Source organism: Symphalangus syndactylus, chromosome 1, assembly GCF_028878055.3.
Source record: "Symphalangus syndactylus isolate Jambi chromosome 1, NHGRI_mSymSyn1-v2.1_pri, whole genome shotgun sequence".
In the NCBI taxonomy this organism is placed as follows: Eukaryota; Metazoa; Chordata; class Mammalia; order Primates; family Hylobatidae; genus Symphalangus; species Symphalangus syndactylus.
The window spans coordinates 63,275,204-63,301,298 of NC_072423.2; the positions used below are offsets into that span (position 1 = coordinate 63,275,204).

At 42.6% G+C, this 26,095-nt stretch overlaps 1 protein-coding gene across 14 annotated transcripts in view; it reads left to right on the top strand.

Annotated features, from left to right (window-relative positions):
* The first annotated feature begins 10,028 nt into the window (after positions 1–10,028).
* Positions 10,029–26,095, top strand: part of TMEM241 (transmembrane protein 241) — a 147,766-nt gene continuing 131,699 nt past the window's right edge. For 5 of the 14 annotated variants that reach the window (XR_010115395.1, XR_010115393.1, XM_063616688.1 and 2 more), the window contains exons 1-2: positions 10,084–10,248; positions 17,619–17,665. Coding sequence is in view for 9 of the 14 variants with exons in the window: in XM_063616688.1 (XP_063472758.1) it covers positions 10,177–10,248; positions 17,619–17,665 (119 nt within the window). In the remaining 5 variants the exon portion in view is untranslated. Of the gene's footprint in view, positions 10,249–17,618; positions 17,666–26,095 lie in introns of all 14 variants that reach the window. The other 9 variants (XR_008649994.2, XR_010115480.1, XM_063616761.1 and 6 more) reach the window with 7 other exon arrangements.

Sequence of the window (26,095 nt, forward strand, 5' to 3'; positions counted from 1 at the left end):
CTACATTTACGAATGTTGCTAATAGGAAAAATGTGGTTTACCAATAACAGCATTTAGAGCATTTAGTCCTACGTGATTTAATAGTGAGTCCTTGAATGGGGAAATGGCCGTATCGCTGTCAGGCAGAGTAAGCACAATGTTTAGAGGCTTTGGCTCCAGTTCCTACTCCCTGTCTTCTCTGCTGATGAACTCACTGCTGGCTCTGTCTCTTTTTTTTTTTTTTGAGACAGAGTCTCGCTCTGTCGCCCAGGCAGGAGTGCTGTGGCGCGATCTCGGCTCACCGCAAGCTCCGCCTCCCGGGTTCAAGCCATTCTCCTGCCTCAGCTTCCTGAGTAGCTGGGACTACAGGCGCCCACCACCACACACAGCTAATTTTTTTGTATTTTTTTTTTTTTTTTTTTTTTAGTAGAGACAGGGTTTCACCGTGTTAGCCAGGATAGTCTCAATCTCCTGACCTCGTGATCCGCCCGCCTCGACCTCCCAGAGTACTGGGATGACAGGCGTGAGCCACCGTGCCCGGCCAAACTCACTGGTTCTCAGCAGGAACAAAACTATTCGAGAATCGGCCCTGTCTAAACACATGAATCAGCAGATTCTTTGGTCTCTAAAGAGAACAGAAATAAGGCTCTTTAGTTTTTAATATTGAAATAAGTCTATTCTGCAAATAGCTGTTTCAGGCAATGAACAACTGTCTATTAACTACCTAGGATGCCCCCAAAGTCCTTTGGGAAAAACAAAGAACTGTGAGATAGCACTTGGAGAGATAACAATAGTCACACAATAACATTAAATAACAATATAACACTTCTATCTCAAAGAGTGCATGATTTGTTTCCAAATGACAGCTATAGACACAAACATTTCAGGATTCATTGTGGGGTAGTGAGATCTGGAAAGGCTGCATGGCACCAAAGTAGGTCATGAAGGTTGGGGAGAAGCTGTAACGCTGGTTTGGGTGGAAGAACAGCCTAAGACTAGGCATAGGGGCAGGAAAGCCCATAGTATATTTAGTGACTACTGAGTAGTTTCATAAGATTATTAGATGAAATGCTACAGATATGATTCAGTTAGGGTCAGCTGGGACTCAGCAGTTCTTAAGCCTATCTAACCCATTGCCATTTTTAATAACAGAGATTTTGTTTTGCTCCCTTTACTGCATAGTATCTTTTAAAATTGATATATAATGATCTGACTATGAGGGATAAACAAAAGGAAAATTATTTTTATTTATTTATTTTGAGACTGAATCTTGCTGTGTCACCCAGGTTGAAGTGCAGTGGCACAATCATGGCTCACAACAGCCTTGACCTCCTAGGCTCAAGCAATTCTCTTGTTTCAGCCTCCTGAGTAACCGGGAGGTGTGCGCCACCACACCTGACTACTTTTTATTTTTATATTTTGTAGAAAGGGGATTTCACCATGTTGCCAAGGCTGGTCTCAAACTCCTAGGCTCAAGTGATCCTCCTGCCTTGGCCTCCCAAAGTCCTGGGATTACAGGTGTGAAGCACCGTACTTGGCTTCTAGCATCATTTGTTAAAAAGGGCTGTTCTTTGTTCATTAGATTGTCTTGTCAAAAATCAATTGGCCATAAATGTGAGCGGTTTCAATTCTATTCCATTGGTCTATGTGTGTATCCTTATGCCAGTACCATACTGTCTTGAGTGTAGCTTTGTAATAATCTCTGAAATTAAGAACTATGAATCCTTTAACTTTGTTCTTCTCTTTCAAGATTTTTAGCTATAAAGGGTCTCTTTAATTTCCATATGAATTTTAGGATCAGTTAGTTAATTTCTGCAGAGAAAGATAAACCAGCTAGAATTCTGATTGGGACTGTATTGAATCTGTAGATCAACTTGGGGATTATTGCCATCTTAATAATATCCAGTCTTCCAATCCATAAGCATGGGATATTTTTCTGTTTAATTTTATTTATTTATTTATTAATTCAATTGGTCTTCTTTAATGCCCTTCAAAAATATTTCGTAGTTTTCAGATAATAAATTTTGCATTTATTTTGCCATTTTTTCCTAAGTATTATGTTTTTTATGGTATTTTAAATAAAACTGATTCCTTAGTTTTATTTTCAGATTGTGCATTGCAAGTGTACAGAAATATAATTGATTTTTGTATATTGATCTTGCATTCTGCAACTTGCTGGATTCATCTACTAGTTCTAACAGTATTTTAGTGTATTGTTTACGGTTTTCTATATGTGAAATTTTGTCTTCTGTATAACAGACAGTTTTATTTCTTCTTTTGAAATCTGGATGCCTTTTATTTATTTAGTTTTTCCTTGCCTTATTGTCCTGGCTAGAGCCTCCAACACAGTGTTGAATAGAAGTGACAAGGTGGTTATTCTAGTCTGGCTTCTGATCTTAGGGAGGAAAGCGCTCTTTCATCATTAGCTATGATGTTAGGCTGTGGGTTTTTATAGAAAACTTTTATGATATTGAGGAAGTTCCATTCTACTTCTAGCTTCTGAATTTTTGTTTGTTTGTTTGTTTGTTTGAGATGGAGTCTAGCTCTGTCACCCAGGCTGGAGTGCAGTGGCGCGATCTCGGCTCACTGCAAGCTCCGCCTCCTGGGTTCACGCCACTCTCCTGCCTCAGCCTCCCGAGTAGCTGTAACTACAGGCGCCTGCCACCACGCCCGGCTAATTTTTTTTTTTTTTTTTTAGTAGAGACGGGGTTTCACCATGCTAGTCAGGATGGTCTCGATCTCCTGACCTCGTAATCCACCTGCCTTGGCCTCCCAAAGCGCTGGGATGACAGGCGTGAGCCACCGGGCCTGGCCATAGCTTCTGAATGTTTTTATTGTGAAGGGGTGTTGAATCTTGTCGAATGCCTTATCTATGTCTAGGTATCCTTTATTATATCAATATAATAAATTATCCTTTATTAGATATTGTGTATTATATGAATTGGTTTTTGTATGTTAAACCAACGTTGCATTCCTGGGATAAGTCCAATTTGGTCGAGCTGTATATTCCTTTTTCATGTTGCTGAATTCCTTCTGCTAGTGTTTGGTTGAGGATTTTTGCATCTATATTCATGGGAGATATTTATATTCTCTCTTTTTTAAGGGTGATTTAAGGAGTTTCAAAATGTGTGTTACTGCTTCTACCATCTTTTGAGAATTCTGCATGTATGCTATCATAAAAATTTATTATTAAAAAAAGATTTGTGGGGGAAAAATTCCACAAGTCATTGTTTTATCCAAGCTTCCCTCTGTTTTCATTCGATAAACATTTATTGAGTATTTATAAATATATTATCAAAAAAATTAATGGGCGGGGCGAGGTGGCTCACGCCTATAATCCCAGCACTTTGGGACGCCAAAGCGGGCGGATCACGAGGTCAAGAGATCGAGACCGGCCGGGAGCGGTGGCTCACGCCTGTAATCCCAGCACTTTGGGAGGCCGAGGCTGGCGGATCTCGAGGTTAGGAGATCAAGACCACCCTGGCTAACACGGTGAAACCTCATCTCTACTAAAAAAAAAAAAAAAAAATACAAAAAAATTAGCCGGGCGTGATGGCAGGCGCCCGTAGTCTCAGCTACTGGGCAGGCTGAAGCAGGAGTATGGCGTGAACCCGGGAGGCGGAGCTTGCCGTGAGCCGAAATCGCGCCACTGCACTCCAGCCTGGGCGACAGAGAGACACTCCGTCTCAAAAAGAAAAAAAAAAAGAGAGAAAGATCGAGACCATCCTGGCCAACAAGGTGAAATCCCGTCTCTATTAAAAAATACAAAAAAAATTAGCCGGGCATGGTGGGCGCCTGTAGTCCCAGCTCTTCGGGAGGCTGAGCAGGAGAATCGCTTGAACCCGGGAGGCGGAGGTTGCCGTGAGCCGAGATCGTGCCATTGCACTCCAGCCTGGCGATAGAGTGAGACTCCATCTTAATAAATAAATTAATTAATTAATGATACTGCCCCTTTGGTCTCAAACATCTCAATTAATACGAGCACATATTTTCATGTGCATAGCAAGTTTACCTCAATCTCACATTAACAGCTATGGTTCGTCAATGTAAAATCTGCTGATTTTGTTTTAATTCAGTCTTTGTTTGTGTAACAGAGTACTACAGCTTTGGAAAAATCAATACCTCTGGCAATATCTTTCAGCACTTTTACTGCTAATGTCAGTATCAATTTTCATGACTCACTGTTCTGGTTGTTCCCGCTTGATAAGCAAAAATTGTAAAAGAAAACAAGTTAAGCAATGATTGGGAAATAATAAGGCCTGAATTGAATTTGCTCTTCTACTGAAAGAGCTCAGAGAAATCTCAGGTAAATACGAACCATTGATTTCAAGCAAATTCTACTGGGCAAAAATTTTCTTTGTAAGGACTCTTTAGCTCTGAAATAAGTTTCCTAAAGTAACTTCTAGGAAAAATAACTATTTATTTATCTGATTTATGCTTTATGCTATTTATGTGATGTAAGCTGTATTTATCTTTTCCAAAGGTTTATTTACCTTTGATGTAGAGACTATACATCAGGTGTTTGCTTGGATAATATAGTTTGATAAGCAGTTTACTTAGGGAAAACAAATACTTAGTTCTTTTTTTTTTTTTTTTTTTGAGACAGAGTCTCGCTGTCGCCCAGGCTGGAGTGCAGTGGCGCGATCTCGGCTCACTGCAGGCTCCGCCCCCCAGGGTTCACGCCATTCTCCTGCCTCAGCCTCCCGAGTAGCTGGGACTACAGGCGCCCGCCACCACGCCCGGCTAATTTTTTGTATTTTTAGTAGAGACGGGGTTTCACCGTGTTAGCCAGGATGGTCTCGATCTCCTGACCTCGTGATCCGCCCGCCTCGGCCTCCCAAAGTACTGGGATTACAGGTGTGAGCCACCGCGCCCGGCCATAATTAGTTCTTTATTTGCTGGCTATGCAATCTCTAAATAATTTTGTAAATTTTAATCATGTAACTAAAGAAGACTAAATTGTCTTATACACAGTGATTGTTTCCGGGTAGGCGTTTGTCCTGAGATGGTCTAATTTTAAGGAACCACAGGATTGTTGTTTGTTGAATGGGGGAAGAGAAATTCTCATTCTGAAGCTGAATGAGCCACAGGTAGCCCTGGTTCCTCTGGCAGCAGTAATCATGTGAGAACCCAGGCCCCCTGGAAAGCAGAGCCAAGGGTAGGAAGAAACTAGGTTCTTGGTTGGTGACCATTTATTATCCAAACCAAGACACTTGTAGGAATGAAAGGGGTGCTGTTAATAATTATGCTAGGACAAAAGCATAAATCAGAAGTGTTTTAGGCAAATCAGGATCCATGGTCACCCTAGTTCTTGGTGATACCCCAGGTATTGTTGAATACCTGGACCAAACTATACTTGAAGCCTGATCTAGCTGGACTTTTCAGTTACATGAACCAATGTATTCTTATCATTTAAGCCAATATGTGTTAGAAGTTCTCTGACTTACACTAGAAAATATCCTAACTAACGTAGTCTCTCAACTTCTTTCCAATTTCTTCTCTGTTTTGAAGCCATTGGAATTTCCCCGACACGTCTGAAAACAATGTTAATAATCTTCCATCACATACGTTTATACATACCACTCGACTGGCATTTCTGCATTTGATCAGAAACCAATTTCACATTCTGCCTATTTTTTGACACTTTAAAATAAAATTAGATAACTAAATAGTACAATCTTATATTAGAGCTATTAGATTTTGGCTGGGCGCAGTGGCTCATGCCTGTAATCCCAGCACTTTGGGAGGCCAAGGCAGGCGGACGGCTTGAGTCCAGGAGTTCGATACCAGCCTGGGTGACATGGCAAAAGTTCATCTCTACAAAAAATACAAAAATTAGCTGGGCATGGTAGCATGTGCCTGTAGTCCAGCTACTCAGGAGACTGAGATGGGAGGATCGCTTGAGCCCGGGAGGCAGAGATTGCAGTGAGCCAAGTTTATGCCACTGCACTCCAGCCTGGATGACAGAGCAAGACTTCACTTCAAAGAAAAAAAAAAGAAAAGAATGATTAGATTTCTTTGATAATAATATGTAACAGAAGTGTGATTAAACTCAATATAGTATGAATACCTTTAATTAGGAACTGAATTGGCATACTCATTACTTTTTAGGCAACACTGTACAAAGCCTGGACAAATAGTGAAACAAAGCAATAACGACTATCAAAGAAGTTTACCAACAAAAGTGTTTCTGACAATGCAATTTAAGTTACTCATTTGCTGTAGTTGTTATCCTCTTAATAGCAATATCCCTTTAAAGGCAATCTCCTGTGAGGTTGTTTGATGCCTATGTGGAAGTTGGTGACTGTAGGTGTCTTTTGCGTTATGGATTCCAGGCCTTTTTGGTATTATATGTGTTCCATGCTATTTGACATTTTAAAATCCCATTCCTACATCACTTCGTTGATGCATTCATTCAGTTGATAGATTCCTTCATCATGCCTTTCTCAGTGTACCTAGTTTGTGTAAGGCACTGAGCTAAGCATAGGGGTGCCTATGTGCTCCAAGAGCTGCCATGTGGCTGAGGAGAGAGGGTATGCAACACCCTGACTCTAATACAGCTTCTTTTTATTGTTTTAATTTTTTGGGGGAAAGGGTATTGCTCTGTCACCCAGCCTGGAGTGCAGTGGTGTGATCTTGGCTCACTGCAACCTCTGGCTCCCAGGTTCAATGATTCTCCTGCCTCAGCCTCCCAAGTAGCTGGGATTGCAGGCACACCCCACCATGCCCAGCTAATCTTTTGTATTTTTAATAGAGATGGGGTTTCGCCATGTTGGCCAGGCTGGTCTTGAACTCCTGACCTCAGGTGATCTGCCCACCTCGGCCTCCCAAAGTGTTGGGATTACAGGCACACACCACCATGCCCAGCTAATTTTTTGTATTTTTAGTAGAGATGGGGTTTCACCATGTTGGCCAGACTGGTCTTGAACTCCTGACCTCAGGTGATCTGCCCACCTCAGCCTCCCAAAGTGTTGGGATTACAGGCACACACCACCATGCCCAGCTAATTTTTTGTATTTTTAGTAGAGATGGGGTTTCACCATGTTGGCCAGACTGGTCTTGAACTCCTGACCTCAGGTGATCCACCCGCCCCAGCGTCCCAAAGTGCCGGGATTATAGGCATGAGCCACACAGTCAGCCTAATACAGCTTCTTAACTGGTGTGGCTGGGCAAAAGTTACAGGAGTTCCTCCTCATCTTCAGGGAGGCCTGGACACCATTTCAGACTCCAAGCAGTGTCAGCAATTTAGCCTGGGGCTCTGAACAAATACTATCATTTTCTTCATGAACCACAATATGGAAAAAATGTAAGATGCTAATTATTGTAACATGTATTAAAAAGTAGTACTGGAAAAGGGAGGAGAATAAGTTATGCCTGAAGTGCTTGAGAAGAGCTAGACCTAAGTAGGATTCCCACAGACAGAAAGTAAAGGGAAGTGGAAAGTAATGATTTAAGAAAATACACACACACTGTGATTCTGCAATCCTCCTGTTGTGAATCTATTCTACAGAAATTAAACCAGCAGGAAGTAAAGACATACGTCCAAAGATGTTTACTATAGCCTTGTTTGTTGTAGCAAAAGACTAGAAACAACATAATTATGTCAACAGCAGAATGGTTGAATACATTATGGTATATCCATACTATGGAATGCCTGCAGCTTTTTTAAAAAAATGGAATCGCTATGTGTTGACCTGTAGTTGTAAAAGTAAGTTGTTTAGCAATGTGAATAGCTAGATCCATTTTCATGAGGCAACAAATTATAAATGGGTATATGTTGATCTATGAATACAGAGGAAGGTGTAGAAGAATACACCAACCTGTTAATATTGGTTATGTGGGTAGTGGTGGTTAAGAGTGTCGTATTAGTTTGCTAATTTTTCTTTTATACATCTCTATTGGTCTTGTTACAATGATTTTTTTTTTTTTTTTGAGACAGAGTCTCGATTTGTCTCCCAGGCTGGAGTGCAGTGGCGTGATCTTGGCTCACTGCAAGCTCCGCCTCCCAGGTTCACGCCATTTGCCTGCCTCAGCCTCCTGAGTAGCTGGGACTACTCAGTCGTGAGTACTGGGACACTCACCAGTAGTCGTGGGACTACTTAGTAGGTGGCGCCTGCCACCACGGCCGGCTAATTTTTTTGGTATTTTTTTAGTAGAGACGGGGTTTCACCATATTAGCCACGATGGTCTCCATCTCCTGACCTCGTGATCCGCCTGCCTCGGCCTCCCAAAGTGCTGGGATTATAGGCATGAGCCACCGCCCCGGCCACAATGATCTTTTTAAATTGTCATTAAAGACTGGTGTTTTGGAGAGGGAGACACAAACCCTGGGGCAAGAGCAATAGGTGAGAAGCGAGTGTAGGCTTGTGAAGGGGCCTCCTTGTGAAGTGTTAACTTCTTACATGATTTTATTTCTATGGAGAGGAAAATTTAGTGCATTTGAAGCTTCATCTCCTCTCTTCCTGTTCTGTATTTTTCCTTTTTAATAACCCAGTGTACTAGTCTGTTTTCATGCTGCTGATAAAGACTTACCCGAGAGTTGGTAATTTATAAAGAAAAAGAGGTTTAATGGATTCATAGTTCCTCGGGTCTAGAGAGGCTTCATAATCATGGTGGAAGGCAAAAGGCACGTCTTACATGGTGGCAGGCAAGAAAGAAAAAATGAGAGCCAAGCAAAAGGGGTTTCCCCTTACAAAACCATCAGATCTCATGAGACTTATTCACTACCATGAGACGAGTATGGGGGAAACTGCCTCAATGATTCAATTATCTGCCACTAGTCCTTCCCATAACATGTGGGAATTATGAAAGCTATAATTCAAGATGAGATTTGGGGACACAGCCAAACCATATCATCCAGTCTTGGTAGAGAAAGCTATATCCATCTGTACAAGTGGTTTGAAGGAGACTGGGAGAAAAGGGAGGGAAGGGGTGACCAGCTCACCTCCATCTCTGTGCTGGTCCCCTCAGCAGACCAACCAGCAGGCCCAGGAAGAGACCTGTGGAAAAGTGAGCAGAGGCAAAGGACTGCGATGAGACAGTGGTGGCTGGGGAGTGGCTTCAAGGGGACAAGCCGAGGTCAGCCCTCCCTCAATGCTGGAGGGAGCAGAGAGAAACAAGGCATGCCTCTGAAAAACAGAAAAATTACATAAGGGATGGTGTGTCGTTTTCCATCCACTGCTCCAGCACCGAGAGCCAGGAGGACTTTTGCTGTGGCTTAAGAGTGATGGTTTCCCCGTGTGTGGGTGTTTCTGAAAATCTGTGTGTTTCTTTTTTTTTTTTTTTTTTTGAGACGGAGTCTCGGTCTGTCGCCCAGGCTGGAGTGCAGTGGCGCAATCTCGGCTCACTGCAAGCTTCGCCTCCCAGGTTCACGCCATTCTCCTGCCTCAGCCTCTCCAAGTAGCTGGGACTACAGGCGTCTGCCACCACGCCCGGCTAATTTTTTGTATTTTTAGTAGAGACGGGGTTTCACCGTCGTCTCGATCTCTGTGTGTTTCTACGGGCAGAGAACACTGGCACTTCTTGCTATTGTCCAAGTCCATCAATAGGTTTTCTTGCATGTTTACTAACATTTGCCAGAAGCCTCATGAGTCCAATTTTCCACCCTGGAGACTAGGAATAGGAATAGGAATAGGGGCTGTGCTTGGGAAAGGGTTCTTATCTTATGGAAATGTCAAGAGAATGGAATGACTTTACCTAAATACAAACGAAACTCAAAAAACCTATACTCAATTCCAGTTCCTTTTTCCTTCACCTTCCCTCTTTTAAATGAACATTTGTTGCTGTTACCTTTTTTGTGTCATTTGCCAAAGCGCTACAGACTCAGTGGAGAAAATTGGGAAAATTCAGTGAAGCACGGGTAATATTTTGGTCTCATAGTTTAGAGATAGCAATGAACATTTTTCTTTAAATACTTATGGGGTATTGTGAACTGCGGTATGTTTTTTTCCTCTTCTGCCACTTTCTACTCTTTAAAAGAAGGATGACAGTCCTTCGCGGGCGTGGCCCCTTTAAGGAGGCAGACGCCGGGGGCGGTCCCCGCGCTGATTGGCGGAGCTCGGAGCCACGTGGCCGTCTCGGGGCTGCTGCTGCTGTTGCTGCTGCTGCTGTTGCTGCTGCTGCTGCTGCGGGGGTCGGGCGGCGGCCAGGGGATTTGGGCAGGCACCGTGGGTCCCCGGGAAGGGGACGAGTTGACAGATGTGCATGAGGAGGTCCCTGGTCGGCCTTATCTTTTGTACCTGCTACCTGGCTTCTTACCTCACGAACAAGGTGAGGGGGCGGGCGCGGGAGACAGCGATTGCTCGTGGGAGGTTTGAGTCGGATAATCTTCCCGTGACAAACGGAGCCTCCTCCCGCTTTTTACCTCATTCTTCCTGGTGGCGATGGAGATGGAGAGCGAACCTCCTCCGTGTGTGGGACGCTCTTTTAGAAATAGGATTTGCCGGCCTGTACTGTCCCCGTTTCCTGCACTGTAAAGCACGGTACATCTCCAGGGAAACAGGATTTTTGGGCTGGCCATTTCCCGGGAACTTGGTTTGGGGCTGTGTGGACTAGTTTTAAGAGAAAGCAAGCAATTGGCTCCTGCTCCCCCGGGGAGGAATAGTCCGAAGACATCTGACACATCCTGCCTTTTTTCTAAACACGTCCCTGTCCCAGAGCCCCTGTGAAGTTCCAGAAGCCTTTAAATAGAAGAGATTAAGCCGTCTCCCCCTCACACTGCTGATTCCCTAATCAATTTTTTTGTACGTCTCCATTGTAAGCACTTCAGGAGTTTTTCATGGAATTATTATTTTTTAAAATAAAACGTACATTTAGTTTTAGGTTTAAACTAATGTCATGACATCATGAAAACCTTTTGGTGAGGAGGCAGAGAAGCAGTGGTGCCAGGTTTGGGGTTTTGTTTTGCAAGGAGAGGGAAGCTGGCTTTAGGTTTGGTACCACGCAGGGAAAGGTTGGACCCAATAGGACCGAGTGGGCATGGCTGGGGCATTACCTGCTGGCCTGGACTCTGGGCTGGCCCCAGCCAAAGTGGGAATACAGGGTGCAAGACCACCTGGCCCCACTGTGGGGTCTTACTGCGGGCTCCCCACCTGCTCCCCGCTCTTCCTTTCCCCTCTCTTCTCCTCCGGAAAAGAACCATCAACAAACAGCATTTCCTTCTACCTCCTCTCCTACAATGAATGGCTGCCTTTATATATTCTGAGGATGCTCCCCAACCCCCTTTCCTTCTCCAGTTGATTTTTATTTTTATTTTTATTTTTTTGAGATAGAGTCTCGCTCTGTCACCCAGGCTGGAGTGCAGTGACGTGATCTCGGCTCACTGCAAACTCTGCCTTCTGGGTTCAAGCGATTCTCCTGCCTCAGCCTCCCGAATAGCTGGGGCTACAGGTGTGTGCCACCACGCCGGGCTAATTTTTGTATTTTTAGTAGAGATGGGGTTTCACCGTGTTGTCCAGGCTGGCCTCGAACTCCTGATCTCAGGTGATCCGCCTGCCTCAGCCTTCCAAAATGCTGAGATTACAAGTGTGAGCCACTGCGCCCGGCCTCCAGTTGATTTTTAGTTATGGCGATAAGCCTTTGAAGGTCCATAAATGCAGCCTTCCTGGGAGGCATTGATGGGTTTTACTTCCTGGCTCCACTTACTTGGCATTTGGAACCTTACTCTTTCTAAACCTAAGTTTCTTAACTTTAAGATGGGACAAAGAGTCCTCTTGAAATTGTTGTAGCTGGGCGCGGTGGCTCACACCTGTAATCCCAGCACTTTGGGAGGCCGAGGCGGGTGGATTGTTTGAGGCCAGGAGTTCGAAAGCAGCCTGGCCAACATGGCAAAACCCCATCTCTACTAAAAATACAAAAATTAGCCGGGCGTGGTCGCAGGCGCCTGTAATTCCAGCTACTCAGTTGGCTGAGGTAGGGGAATCACTTGAACCTGAGAGGCGGAGGTTGTAGTGAGCCGAGATCGCACTCCAGCCTGGGCAACAGAGCAAGACTCAGTCTTAAAAAAAAAAAAAAAGAGAAAGTGTTGTTGTGAGAGTTAATGGAAATGATGTTGGCCAGGCACAGTGGCTCAGGCCTGTAATCCAAGCACTTTGGGAGGTTGAGGTGAGCGGATCACTTGAAATCAGGAGTTTGAGACCAGCCTGGTAAATATGGTAAAACCCCATCTCTGCTAAAAACACAAAAATTAGCCAGGCTTGGTAGTGGGCACCTGTAATCCCAGCTACTCAGGAGGCTGAGGCATGAGAATCTCTTGAGCCAGGGAGGCGGAGGTTGCTATGAGTGGAGATCACGCCACTGCACTGCAGCCTGGGCAATAGAGCCAGACTTCGTCTCAACAACAACAAAAGAAATAATGTTTGTAAGGTAGGTGGCCTAGTGCTTGCCGTTGTGGCAAACTATAAGATAAGTGGTCATCACTCTGGAAGAAAAGTAAGGACAATCTTTTGTTTATACTGTGACAGTAATTAGTAACTTTTAACAGATTTGTTTTCTTCTCATGGGACAAGTAGCTAAACTAAAGGCAGTTTGTTTGTTTGTTTGTTTTTTGTAGCACCTACTCAGAAATTTGTGAAATATCTGGCTTTTTCAATTTATTCTAATTTGTCTAGCAAACTTGATGGATATAATGATAAAATTTTACTTTAAAACAGAATAACCTTTCTTTTATTTCCATATAATCACTAGAAGGGCTAGATTAACACATCTGTCATGAAAGCCCATGAGCCATGGCATTGGTTAGATAAAATCATTTTAACTAAGCAAAAAAAAAGCAGACAAATAGCATTTAGTTCATAGAAATTTATGCCCCTCTTTGGATGTACATTTTCTTTCTTTCTTTTCTTTTTCTTTTCTTTCTTTTTTTTTTTTTCTGAGACACAGGCTCACTCTATCACCCAGGCTGCAGGAGAGTGGTGTGATCTCAGCTCACCACAACCCCCGCCTCCCAGGTTCAAGCGATTCTAGTGCCTCAGCCTCCTGAGTAGCTGGGGCTACAGGTGTGTACCACCATGCTGGGCTAATATTTATATTTTTAGTAGAGATAGGGTTTCGTCATGTTGGCCAGGCTGGTCTTAAACTCCTGACCTCAGGTGATCCACCCGCCTCAGCCTCCCAAAGTGCTGGGATTACAGTCATGAGCCACCACGCCTGGCCTGGATGTACATTTTCATTTGTGGTACTTTTACAAAATTTTTTGGAGTGCCACGGCATTTTATAAATTTTTGTTTGTTTTTTGAGACAGGGTCTTCTTCTGTCACCCAGGCTGGAGTGCAGTGGTGCAATCATGGCTCACTGTAACCTCTGCCTCCCAGGCTCAAGTGATCCACACACCTCAGCCTCCTCAGTAGCTGGGACTACAGGTGTGCGCCACCATGCCTGGCTAATTTTTGTATTTTTTTTTTATAGAGACGAAGTTTTGCCATGTTACTCAGGCTAGTTTTTAACTCCTGGGCTCAAGCAATATGCCCACCTTGCCTTGGCCTCCCAAATGCTGGGATTACAGGTATGAGCCACCGTGCCCAGCCAACAAATTTAATAAAAAGACAAAATACCTTCCATGTGCATAATGCGTCTAGCTGTTAGATGAAATTAAACCAAATTGTTTGGTCCCAGGAATATATAATCTGAATAATCGAAATCATAGCTGACCAAGGGTCCCAAGAATGTAAATACGATGGTTTGGAATGCTTTAGCTTGGGGATGTTGGGAAGTGTCAGAGCTAGTGGAAAGAGTAGGTCAAGAACAGCAGAAGGCAGAAAAGAAGGGGAGACCAAGGAGATTGTCTACAGAGGGAGGAGGAGGTGAGCTCAAGAGTAGAGGAGAGGAGATGGGAGAGCCAGGTAGGTTGCACATTATGGGACTCTGGTGAGGAACTTTATATCTCTTATAAGCTTGAACCTTTTATGGCCATTGTTTCGTCTTCTCAACCAGGATGGTGATGCTCCCTTCTGGTAACCAAGGCTGGGTGGGTCGGCTTGGACTAAGTAGAGGCCAACTGGGAAGAAATCTGCAGTAGACACCCCATGAGCATATTCATTCTACTATGAGCATATCCTACTATGAGCATATTCTACTCTAATGTGGCAGAGAGCATGTAATTTCTCTGCTATATTAATTTTCTTTTGAGTTAGTGAAGATTTTTTTTTTTGTCTAAAGTAGAGGATGCTCTCTTCTAGTTTTTTGAAGCCTCCACTTCAGTTTATTTCCATATTTCTTTTTTTTTTCTTTTTTTTTTTTTGAGACGGAGTCTCACTCTGTCGCCCAGGCTGGAGTGCAGTGGCACGACCTCGGCTCACTGCAAGCTCCGCCTCCCGGGTTCACGCCATTCTCCTGCCTCAGCCTCCCGAGTAGCTGGGACTACAGGCGCCTGCCACCGCGCCCGGCTAATTTTTTGTATTTTTAGTAGAGACGGGGTTTCACTGTGTTAGCCAGGATGGTCTCGATCTCCTGACCTTGTGATCCGCCCGTCTCGACCTCCCAAAGTGCTGGGATTACAGGCGTGAGCCACCGCGCCCGGCCTATTTCCATATTTCTTAGTGTAATTTTCTCCTTCAGCTGTTCCCCTATTTATTTGTAGTAAGAAAATTCTTTTGAAAAAGATCTTATATAGCTCATTCTGACCCCCTTCTATTGTTTGAAAGAATGGTCGATATTTGTTAGGAGTTTGAAGCAGCAAGTGTGCTGTCAAAGGAAGCTGCCCTAGGTAGGGAGGGGGGAGAAAGCACCACACCCTTGAGCTCTGGCTTGGTGGCCTGGGTTGGCCCAGGCTGATGACATGTTCCTCCATCCTTTGGGAGGTTCCAGCTGTAATCAGGCCCTAGGCAGCCAGCTGTCCTTCTTCCCCTCATAGCAATTGAGCCTTCAGCTCAGAGGCAAAGTTCATTTCTGTTCTGGACAAGTGGTTGGCATCTGTAAAATACAAAGAATTTATTAAATTAATAAATACTAAAACCTCAGTGAAAATAAATGGGTAAATGGCAGAAGTAGACAATTCACTGAAAAAAGAGATACAAGGCCAGGCACAGTGGCTCATGCCTGTAATCCCAGCACTTTGAGAGGCCGAGACAGGTGGATCATCTGAGATCAGGAGTTTGAGAGTAGCCAAAAATTAGCCGGGCATGGTGGTGCATGCCTATAGTCATGGCTACTTGGGAGGCTGAAGCAGGAACACCACTTGAACTGGGAGGCAAAGGTTGCAGTGAGCCAAGATTGCATCATTACATTCCAGGGCAAGACTCTATCTCAAAAAAAAAAGAAAAAAAAGAGTTACAAGTGGATAATAAGTATAAGAAATTTGCTTGCACGCCTTTCAATGGCTCCAATTTTTTTTTTTTTTTTTTTTGAGACAGAGTCTTGCTCTGTTGCCGAGGCTGGAGTGCAGTGGTATGATCCTGGCCCACTGCAACCTCTGCCTCCCATGCTCAAGTGATCCTCCCACCTCAGCCTCCCAAGTAGCTGGGACTACAGGCTTGCACAACCATGTCTGGCTAATTTTTGTATTTTTTGTCGAGATAAAAATGTTGTTGCCCAGGCTGGTCTTCAACTCCTGAGCTCCCGCCTTGGCCTCCAAAAGTGCTGGAATTACAGGCGTGAATGGCTCCCAAATTGCTCCTTCTCTTTCTTTTTTTTTTTTTTTTTTGAGATGGAGTCTCACTCTGTCGCTTAGGCTGGAGTGCAGTGGCTCAATCTCGGCTCACTGCAACCTTCACTTCCCGGGTTCATGCGATTCTCCTGCCTCAGCCTCCTGAGTAGCTGGGATTACAGGCACACGCCACCATGCCCAGCTAATTTTTGTATTTTTAGTAGAGACGGGGTTTCACTATGTTGGTCAGGCTGGTTTTGAACTCCTGACCTCGTGATCTGCCCACCTCGGCCTCCCAAAGAGCTGGGATTACAGGAGTGAGCCACCGCACCCAGGGCTCCTTCTCTTTCCTCAAGAACCTCATTGCTAGGGCTTTGCTGTTCAATAGAATAGCATTTTGTCTGAGCAACACTTCTCAGTGACGTGAGGAATTGGATTTCTTTTTTCTCTGTTCTTTAGCAAGGTGAGGCAAGAGCTTCAGGATCTTTGATTTCCCCCAGTATGTAGGCCAAAGCTAAGCACACAATAAACTAAATATTTATTGTCATAATGAAGCTTGTTAAGGGTATTTCAGGCTGTGACTCAGATGCTCACTTAATCCTTTCCTTTTCTCCATGTAAGAATAAAAATATCAGAAAAGTAGGGAAGAACTATTGAATTATGTAGTAAATAGATTTCAAGGAAGAAGAGGAAGTGTAGAACAACGCATAAGCAGTTAGCCATAATTGTGGCATTTAGGAGCTCAAACAAGGGGAATTCTATGTGGACTAATCCCTGGGAAAAAAGTAGATATTTAAACTTGCCCAGCACCAGTCCACTTCATTTTTTTAGAGCATGTGAAGGATCAGTAGAGTCCTTGCCTAAAGCCATTTAATGGTTTTAGACTTAAAAAAGTAAATTCTTAGTGGTCAATAATAGGAAAAAAATGGAAAAGATACCCAGAAGGATAAAACACAATTCCTTCACTCATAAAGTGCTGTAAATTTAATTAATATACATAAATATACATAAGAGAAATAGAAACTGACCTTAACTGAGTTGGTTTAAAAAAAGTCCGTAACATGCTAAAACACAGCAAAAACTATGACTCCTATGCAGAATTGGTTTGAAAAAATCGTTTAATGGAAACAACATACAAAATCCTAAAATGCAGAATTAGTTTGAAAAAAAATCATTTAATACAAAAGACATACAAAACCCTAAAAATTGAAGGACAACAAAGGAAAGAAAGACTAGGATGTGGTTTTACTTGAAAAGAAACAAAGAAAGGATTGGATTTTTAGGTAAACTGGACCACAGATGAAGTGGATACCCTGAGAAAACAGACTGTGTCCAGGGACTTGTCTGAATTACTCTGGGGCTGCTAGAGTTACAATGTGACATTTCTGACATCTGGGAAGGTGCTGAGTGTTCCAGCATCTGTAATGTCAGACCCAGCTGCTACGCTTCCCTGTTTGCTCATGATGCCAGCTCCATTTCACCAACCAAAAGGCAGCCAGGCTTCTGGTAGCCCTGGGAAAAAGCGGCTCAATCTCTTTTTTCTTTTCTTTTTCTTTACTTTTTTTTTTTTTTTTTTTTTTTTGAGATAGACTCTCACTTTGTTGCCCAGGCTGGAGTGCAGTGGCGCGATTTCTGCTCACTGCAACCTCTGCCTTCTAGGTTCAAGCGATTCTTCTGCCTCAGCCTCCTGAGTAACTGGGACTATATGTGAGCACCACCATGCCTGGCTAATTTTTGTATTTTTAATAGAGACGGGGTTTCACCATATTGGCCAAGCTGGTCTCGAACCCCTTACGTTGTGATCCGCCTGCCTCAGCCTTCCAAAGTGCTGGGATTACAGGCGTGAGCCACCGTGCCCAGCCAGCTCAATTTCTTTAGTATGACTTGGGAGGTCATTTGTTTGCCCAGTTTGTGATTTTGGTGGGAATAATGGCCTTTTTAAAACTTGAATTTACTTAAGTTATGTGGTTATGTTTTTTTAATGGAAATGTCTTTGATTATATGGTTTGTCAATTTTCCATCATTTGAAATGTCCAATAATTTGGTGTTTGTTTTTCAGTATGTGCTGTCTGTCTTGAAATTTACCTACCCTACATTATTCCAAGGGTGAGTATCTTCTTTGCTCTTTATATACATTTTTAGGAAATGTCTAACCAACGTCATTCTTTGAAATAGTTTTAATAACTGCATAGATTTTTTTTGTCAAATGGACATATTGTAAGATACTTAGCCACCTTATTAACAGATATTTATGTTCTATTTTGGGGGTATCAAAACAAAGTTACTAGACATTTTTGTGTTAAAGTCTGCCAAATTTCCAACTATTTCTTTGGGATTGATTCCTACATAAGAAATTTGGTTTAGGCTAGGCATGGTGTCTCATTACTATAATCTCAGCGCTTTGGGAGGCTGAGGCAAGAGGATTGTATGAGGCCAGGAGTTCAAGACCAGTCTGGGCAACATAGCAAGACGCTGTCTACAAAAAAAAATAAAAAAGAAAACTGGCTAACTGTATGCAGAAAAATGAAACTGGACCCCCATGTCTCACCATATACAAAAATTAACTCAGGATGGATTAAAGACTTAAATGTAAGATCTCAAACCCTAAAAATCCTAGAAGAAAACCTAGAAAATACTTTTCTGGACATTGGCTTAAATGAAGAATTTCTGGTAAGTCCTCAAAAGCAAATGCAACATATACAAAAATTGACAATTGGGACCTTATTAAACTAAAGACTTTCTGAATAGCAAAAGAAACTATTAACAGAGTAAACGGACAGCCTACAGAATGGGAGAAAATATTTGCAAACTATGCATCCAACAGAGGACTAATATCCACAATCTGTAATGAACCTAAATAAATCAACAAGAAAAAAACTAAATAATTCCTTTAAAAGTGGGCAAAGTCCACGAATAGACACTTCTCAAAACAAGACATGCAAGTGGCCAACATATGAAAAAATGCTTAACATCACTAATCATCAGAGAAATGCAAATCAAAACCACAATGAGATACCACCTCATACCAGTCAGAATGGCTGTTATTAAAAAGTCAAAAAATGGCCAGTGTGGTGGCTCATGCCTATAATCCCAGCACTTTGGGAGGCCAAGGTGGACGGATTACCTGAGGTCAGGAGTTCAAGATCAGCCTGACCAGCATGGTAAAACCCCGTGTCTACTAAAAATACAAAAAAATTAGCCGGTCATAATGGCACATTCCTGTAATTCCAGCTACTTGGGATGCTGAGGCAGGAGAATGGCTTGAACCTGGGAGGCGGAGGTTGGAGTGAGCTGGAGGTTGGAGTGAGCTGAGATCGCACCATTGTACTCCAGCCTGGGCAACAAGAGTAAAAATCCGTCTAAAAAAAGGCAAAAAATAACATGTTGGCGAAGTTTTGCAGAAAAGGAAACGTTTATACACTGTTGGTAGGATTGTGAATTAGCTTAGCCCCTATGGAAAGCAGTTTGGAGACTTCTAAAAGAATGAAAAATAGAATTACCATTTGACCCAGCAATCCCATTACTGGATATATACTCAAGGAAAATAAATTCTTCTACCAAAAATATACCTACGCTCACGTGTATTTTATCACAGCACTATTCATAATAGCAAAGACATGGAATCAACCTAGGTGCCCATCAACAGGGGATTGGATAAAGAAAATTTGGTATATATATACCATGGAATACTATGCAGCCATAAAAAAGAGCACAATTATGTCCTTAGCATCAGCATGGATGCAGCTGAAGGTCATTATCCTAAGTGAATTAACACATTAAGAGAAAACCAAATACTGCATGTTTTTACTTATAAATGGCAGCTGAACCTTGGGTACACATGGACATAAAGATGGAATAGTAGACACTGGGGATTCCCCAAGGAGAGAGTTAGGGAGAGAGGTAAGTAAGGATTGAAAAACTACCTATTAGGTACTGTGTTCACTGTTTGGGTGACAGGATCAATAGAGGCCCAAACCAGCATCACGCAATGTACCCGTGTAGCAAGTCTGCACATGCACCCCTTGAATCTTAAAAAAAGAAAAAAAAAAAATTAGCTGAGCATGGTGACATGAACCTATAGTCTCAGCTACTCAGGAGGTTGAGACAGGAGGATTGTTGGACCCTAAGAGTTGGAGGCTGCAGTGGGCTGTGATCATGCCGCTGTACTCCAGCTTGGGTGACAGTGAGATCCTGTCTAAAAAACATAAAAATTAATAAATTTGGGTTAAAGTGCATGAACTTCTTTAGTATTCTCCTTGAATATTAACATATTCTTTCCCAAAAATGTTTTACCAATTGACATTCCCACCCAGCCTCTATATGAACATTTCTATAATATTGCACTCAAACTATGATTCTCTTTGCTGATTTCATGAGCAAAAGGTATATTGTTTTGTCGTATAATTTTTTTAGGTTATTCATCAAGCTGGACAATATTCTTATGCATATTATCCACTTGGATCTCTTTTTTAGTGAATTGCCTAGTTGTGCCTTTTATCCATTTATTTTCATTGAGGTTTTAGTGTTTTTCTTATTAATTTAATACATTCTTTTTATTATTTTTTATTATACTTTAAGTTCTAGGGTACATGTGCACAACGTGCAGGTTTGCTACATATGTATACATGTGCCATGTTGGTGTGCTGTGCCCATTAACTTGTTATTTACATTAGGTGTATCTCCTAATGCTATCCCTCCCCCAGCACCCCACTCCATGGCAGGCCCCGGTGTGTGATGTTCCCCACCCTGTGCCCAAGTGTTCTCATTGTTCAAATCCCACCTATGAGTGAGAACATGCAGTGTTTGGTTTTCTGTCCTTGCGATAGTTTGCTCAGAATGATGGTTTCCAGCTTCATCCATGTCCCTACAAAGGACATGAACTCATCCTTTTTTATGGCTGCGTAGTATTCCATGGTGTATATGTGCCACATTTTCTTAATCCAGTCTATCATTGAGGGACATTTCGGTTGGTTCCAAGTCTTTGCTGTTGTGAATAGTGCCGCAATAAACATACGTGTGCATGTGTCTTTATAGCAGTATGATTTGTAATCCTTTGGGTATATACCCAGTAATGGGATGGCTGGGTCAAATGGTATTTCTAGTTCTAGATCCTTGAGGAATCGCCACACTGTCTTCCACAATGGTTGAACTGGTTTACAGTCCCACCAACAGTGTAAAAATGTTCCTATTTCTCCACATCCTCTCCAGCACCTGTTGTTTCCTGACTTTTTAATGATTGCCATTCTGACTGGTGTGAGATGGTATCTCATTGTGGTTTTGATTTGCATTTCTCTGATGGCCAGTGATGATGAGCATTTTTTCATGTGTCTGTTGGCTACATAAATGTCTTCTTTTGAGAAATGTCTGTTCATATCCTTTGCCTACTTTTTGATGGGGTGGTTTGATTTTTTCTTGTAAATTTGTTTAAGTTCTTTGTAGATTCTGGAAATTAGCCCTTTGTCAGATGGGTAGAATGTAAAAATTTTCTCCCATTCTGTAGGTTGTCTGTTCACTCTGATGGTAGTTTCTTTTGCCGTGCAGAAGCTCTTTAGTTTAATTAGATCCCATTTGTCAATTTTGGCTTTTGTTGCCATTGCTTGTGGTGTTTTACTCATGAAGTCCTTGCCCATGCCTATGTCCTGAATGGTATTGCCTAGGTTTTTTTCTAGGGTTTTTATGGTTTTAGGTCTAACATTTAAGTCTTTAATCCATCTTGAATTAATTTTTGTATAAGGTGTAAGGAAGGGATCCAGTTTCAGCTTTCTACATATGGCTAGCCAGTTTTCCCAGCACCATTTATTAAATAGGGAATCCTTTCCCCATTTCTTGTTTTTGTCAGGTTTGTCAAAGATCAGATGGTTGTAGATATGTGGTATTATTTCTGGGGGCTCTGTTCTGCTCCATTGGTCCATATCTCTGTTTTGGTACCAGTACCATGCTGTTTTGGTTACTGTAGCCTTGTAGTATAGTTTGAAGTCAGATAGCATGATGCCTCCAGCTTTGTTCTTTTTGCTTAGGATTGTCTTGGCAATGTGGCCTCTTTTTTGGTTCCATATGAACTTTAAAGTAGTTTTTTCCAATTATGTGAAGAAAGTCATTGGTAGCTTGATGGGGATGGCATTGAATCTATAAATTGCCTTGGGCAGTATGGCCATTTTCACGATATTGATTCTTCCTATCCATGAGTGTGGAATATTCCTCCATTTGTTTGTGTCCTCTTTTATTTTGTTGAACAGTGGTTTGTAGTTCTCCTTGAAGAGGTCCTTCACATCCCTTGCAAGTTGGATTCCTAGGTATTTTATTCTCTTTGAAGCAATTGTGAATGGGAGTTCACTCCTGATTTGGCTCTCTGTTTGTCTGTTATTGGTGTACATGAATTTAATAAATTCTTTCTATTTTAAGGAGCTCAACCTGTTGTCCATCATGTTTTTAGAAATAATTTTTGTAATTTGTTCTTTGCCTTTTAACTTGTTTATAATTATTTTGATTATTTAAATATTTTATATGGTCAAATATATTGATTGTTTCTTTCATGATTGCTTCCATTGCTTTTATGTTTTTTTCTTCTCCATCATAAAACCATTTAGATATTCACCTATATTTCATTAAAGCTTTATTCAAGTTTTAATCATTGTCAGTTTAATTTAGTGTATGGTGCAATGTGAGGAAATTGTCCCTTCCCCAGTAGTTAACTAATTTATACTGGCCTCATTTATTCTACAATCCTTCCTTTTGCCTTATGCCCAAAGGCATAATCATCATTTAGATATTCATCTGTAGTTCCTTAAAGCTTTATTCAAGCTTTAATTGTTATCAGTTTAATTTAGTATATGGTGCAATGTAAGGAAATTGTCCCTTCCCCAGTAGTTAACTAATTTATACTAGCCTCATTTATTGTATAATCCTTCCTTTGGCCTTATGTCCAAAGGTATAATAATCTGTATATGATTGTTAATATCATATACAGACTGTCCCAACTTAACAACGGTTGGACTTACAATTGTTTGACTGTACAATGGTGTGAAAGCAATATGGTTTCAGTACAAACCATACTTCAGCTTTTGAGTTTTGCTCTTTCCCAGGCTAGCGATATGCCATACAATACTCTCTCCTGATGCTGGACAGTAGCAGCAAGTGGTGAGCTGCAGCTCTCAGCCAGCCACACTAATATAAATGTTCTGAACACGTTTATGGTAGGCGAGGCCAAGCTCTGGTGTTCGGCAGGTTATGTGTATTCAATGCTTTCTCAGTTATGACATTTTCAATGTATTATCAATTTGTTGGGATATAACCCCATTGTAAGTTGAAGAGCATCTGTATAAAGTCATTTTTTTGGCTGGGCAGTGTGGCTCACACCTGTAACCTCAGGATCTCTTGAGGCCGGGAGTTTGAAACCAGCTTAGCCAACATGGCAAAACCCTGTCTTTACTAAAAATACAAAAATTAGCCAGGTGTGATGGTGAGCACCTGTAGTCCCTGCTACTTGGGGGGCTGAAACATGCAAATTGCTTGAACCCAGGAAGCGGAGCTTGCAATGAACTGAGATCGTGCCACTGCACTGCAATCTGGGCAACAGTGCGAGACTGTCCCAAAAATAAAAGATAAAAAATAATAAAGTCATTTTTCTAGGGTCTCTTTTTGGGTATTTGTCAATTTTGATGTTAAGGGACTAGTGCTGAATTGTTTTAATTATTAAACCATTTAAATATGTAGTAGAGCAGCCATCCCTTGTTCTCCTTTTAAAAAAATGTTTATTATATTATCACCACTATGTTATTTCAGGTGAACTTTAAAATACTTTGTCAAGCTCCTCCCTAATATTTCATAGCAAACATGTTTGTTTGTTTTTGTAGAGGCAGGCTCCCTCTCTGTCACCCAGGCTGGAGTACAGTGGCATGTACTCCATAGCTCTCTGCAGCTTTGAACTCCTGGCCTCAAGCGATCCTCCCAGGATTACAGGCGTGAGCCACTGTGCCCAGCCTCATAGCAAAAGTTTTAAAGTATCTTCTGTGATTATGGGTATTTTAGTTAATAAAGCTGGGATACTGGTTTCTCTCTTACAGAGTAGCAAGTGTTTTTTTGGTTCTGGTTGTCTTTCCACATCTCTAAAGGTAGAGGGACTTAGCGAATGTTCATAGGAAATGGTGATCTCTACGCTTGGATTGCCATTCTTCTCCCTGTCCTTGGATGAGACAGACTGAATGCACCTCCCCCATAGAATGTAAGATCTACAAAGGCAGGAATTTTGACTTACCCATTTTGCCACTGGAGTATTCCAAGTGCCTAGAACAATGCTTGGTGTCTGGTAGGGCAGAGTAATGTATTCTGCAGACACCTGGGGTACATCAGTGAAGAAAACAGATCCCTGCCCTCATGGAGCTTGCTTTTTAAATTCCATCTGTCCCTTAAATTCACCTGCAGTGAATGGTTACCCTCCATTTAACTGTACAACTCAGAACCTGGGAGTGATTCTTGTTTCCTTTGTCTCCTTCATCTTCAACACGCAGTTAACCACCAGGGCCTCCTAGACATCTTCAGCATCTGTCCAATTTCTTCATCCATCTTGCCCCTTTCTGGGCCACTGTCATCTCTCCAATTACTATAAAAACTCCTAACTTACTTCTTTGCCCCTAGTCTTGCTTCTGTCAGTAACATTCCCTCCCTTGTAAAGAGAGGGAGCTTCCCCAAATGTAAATGCGACGTGTCACTCCCATGCCTGGAACCCTTCAGTGAGTCCCCAGTTTGAAGTCCCAGCTCCTTATGATTGATGTGGTCCTTCAGGAGCAGCCCCTTCTCTCCAGGGTCAGCTCTTGCTGCCCCCTCTCCAGTGCTCCAGTGCTGGGGTCCAGACCAAATGAACTTCTCCAAGAAGTTTTGAACCAAGCCATTGTTGCTCTCACTTCTGGGCCTTTGTCCCTTCTGGGTCTTCTGCTTTGAACACACTTTGGGTTTTTGCTCAAATTTATTTTCTCTAGGAAGTCTTACCCACTCACTAGACTAGGTTAGTTGCCCTCAGTAGAGTGGCTTGTAGTACCTGGTACACTTCCTTTTAGGGCTTCACACAGTTTCTTGTAATTATTGATTAATTACCTTACTTTCACTAGACCGCTGTTTCTCAACCTTGGAATGACATTCCAGCCACTGACATTTTGAGTTGGATAATTCTTTGCAGTGGGGACTGCCCTGCACATTGTAGGATGTTTAGCAGCATCCCTGGCTTCTACTGGCTAGATTCTGGTGGCATACCTTCCGCTCCTCTCCCCAGTTGTAACAACCAAACATTTCCCTAGACACTGCCAAATGCCCCCTGGAGGGGAAGATCGCCTGGTTGAGAATCACTGTGGTAGGCCAAACCGTTTGAAGGCAGGACCCACATTTCGTGTGTTCTGCTTGGCTGGGTCAGTGAAACTTCACACAGGATATGGGCAAACTGGGTGTTATAGGCTGAGCAGGTGTTCACTACAGACAAAGAGATGGGAAGAACATTATGGGGCAAGAGGATGGCATGCCCAGACTCCTAGAAGTATGACATGGCCTGGCATGTTCCCAAGGCTGTGGGCCATCTGCTGTGGCTGGAATGTGGCTGCATACAGCAGATAGACAGGAGCTGACCCTGGAGAGGGGTGGGTGCAAGTCCCAAAGGACTTTATGTGTCACACCCAAGTGACTTTGTCCTTTAGGCCAGAGTTCTCAACTGTAGTGTCGCAACACATGGGTGTGTTGTGGTCATAGTCACTTCCGAGGTGAGGTGTCTCAAGTCATTTATCATGAAAAACAGGATTTTGACATTTATGAATGACTCAAGTAAAATAAAAAAGCAATTAGAGCAAGCAGCTGTCCCTCTCACTCATTTGGCATTCTGATGTGCTTTCTGCATTGGGAGGGGGAGGGGTGTTTGTGACCTGTGCTGCCCCTGCACTGTGCATGCTGGGGGCCGTGTGTCTCGGGTGAGCTTCATGACCCCGAGTGTGTTGTTGGCAGAAAAGAGGCTGAGGGTTGCTGCCTGTGGCACCAGGAAGAATCATCTGTTTTTAAAACAAGCGAGTAGCACAATTAAATTCGCATTTTAGGACAAACCCTTTGACTGCAAAGTAAAGAATGGATGGGGGGCAACCTTGGAGAGAGGGGGACCAGTTAAGGGCCTAATGCTGTGAGCCAGGCATGAGATGATGAGAGCCTGAATTGAGACAGAGGCAGGAGGGTTTGTGGGGAAGACTTCAGATTTGAATGCTGTTATGGGGATAAATAAAATCAATAGGATATTGTGCTTAGATGAGGGAGGTGAAGGCCGAAGAGGTGAAGTAGAATGCCACCTAGGTTTCTGATTTGGCTGATTGGGGATAGGGAGGATGATTTGAGGGAGAGGTTCAGGGTAATGATTTAGGCTTGTTATCACTGGGAGCTTGGCAGGAAGGATGGGAGGGGGCTGAGGGTTGAAACGGTATCTATTGGGCACAATGTATACTATTCAGTTGATGGACACTGGAAGCCCAAACCTCACCATTACTCACTATATCCATGTAACAAACCTGCACA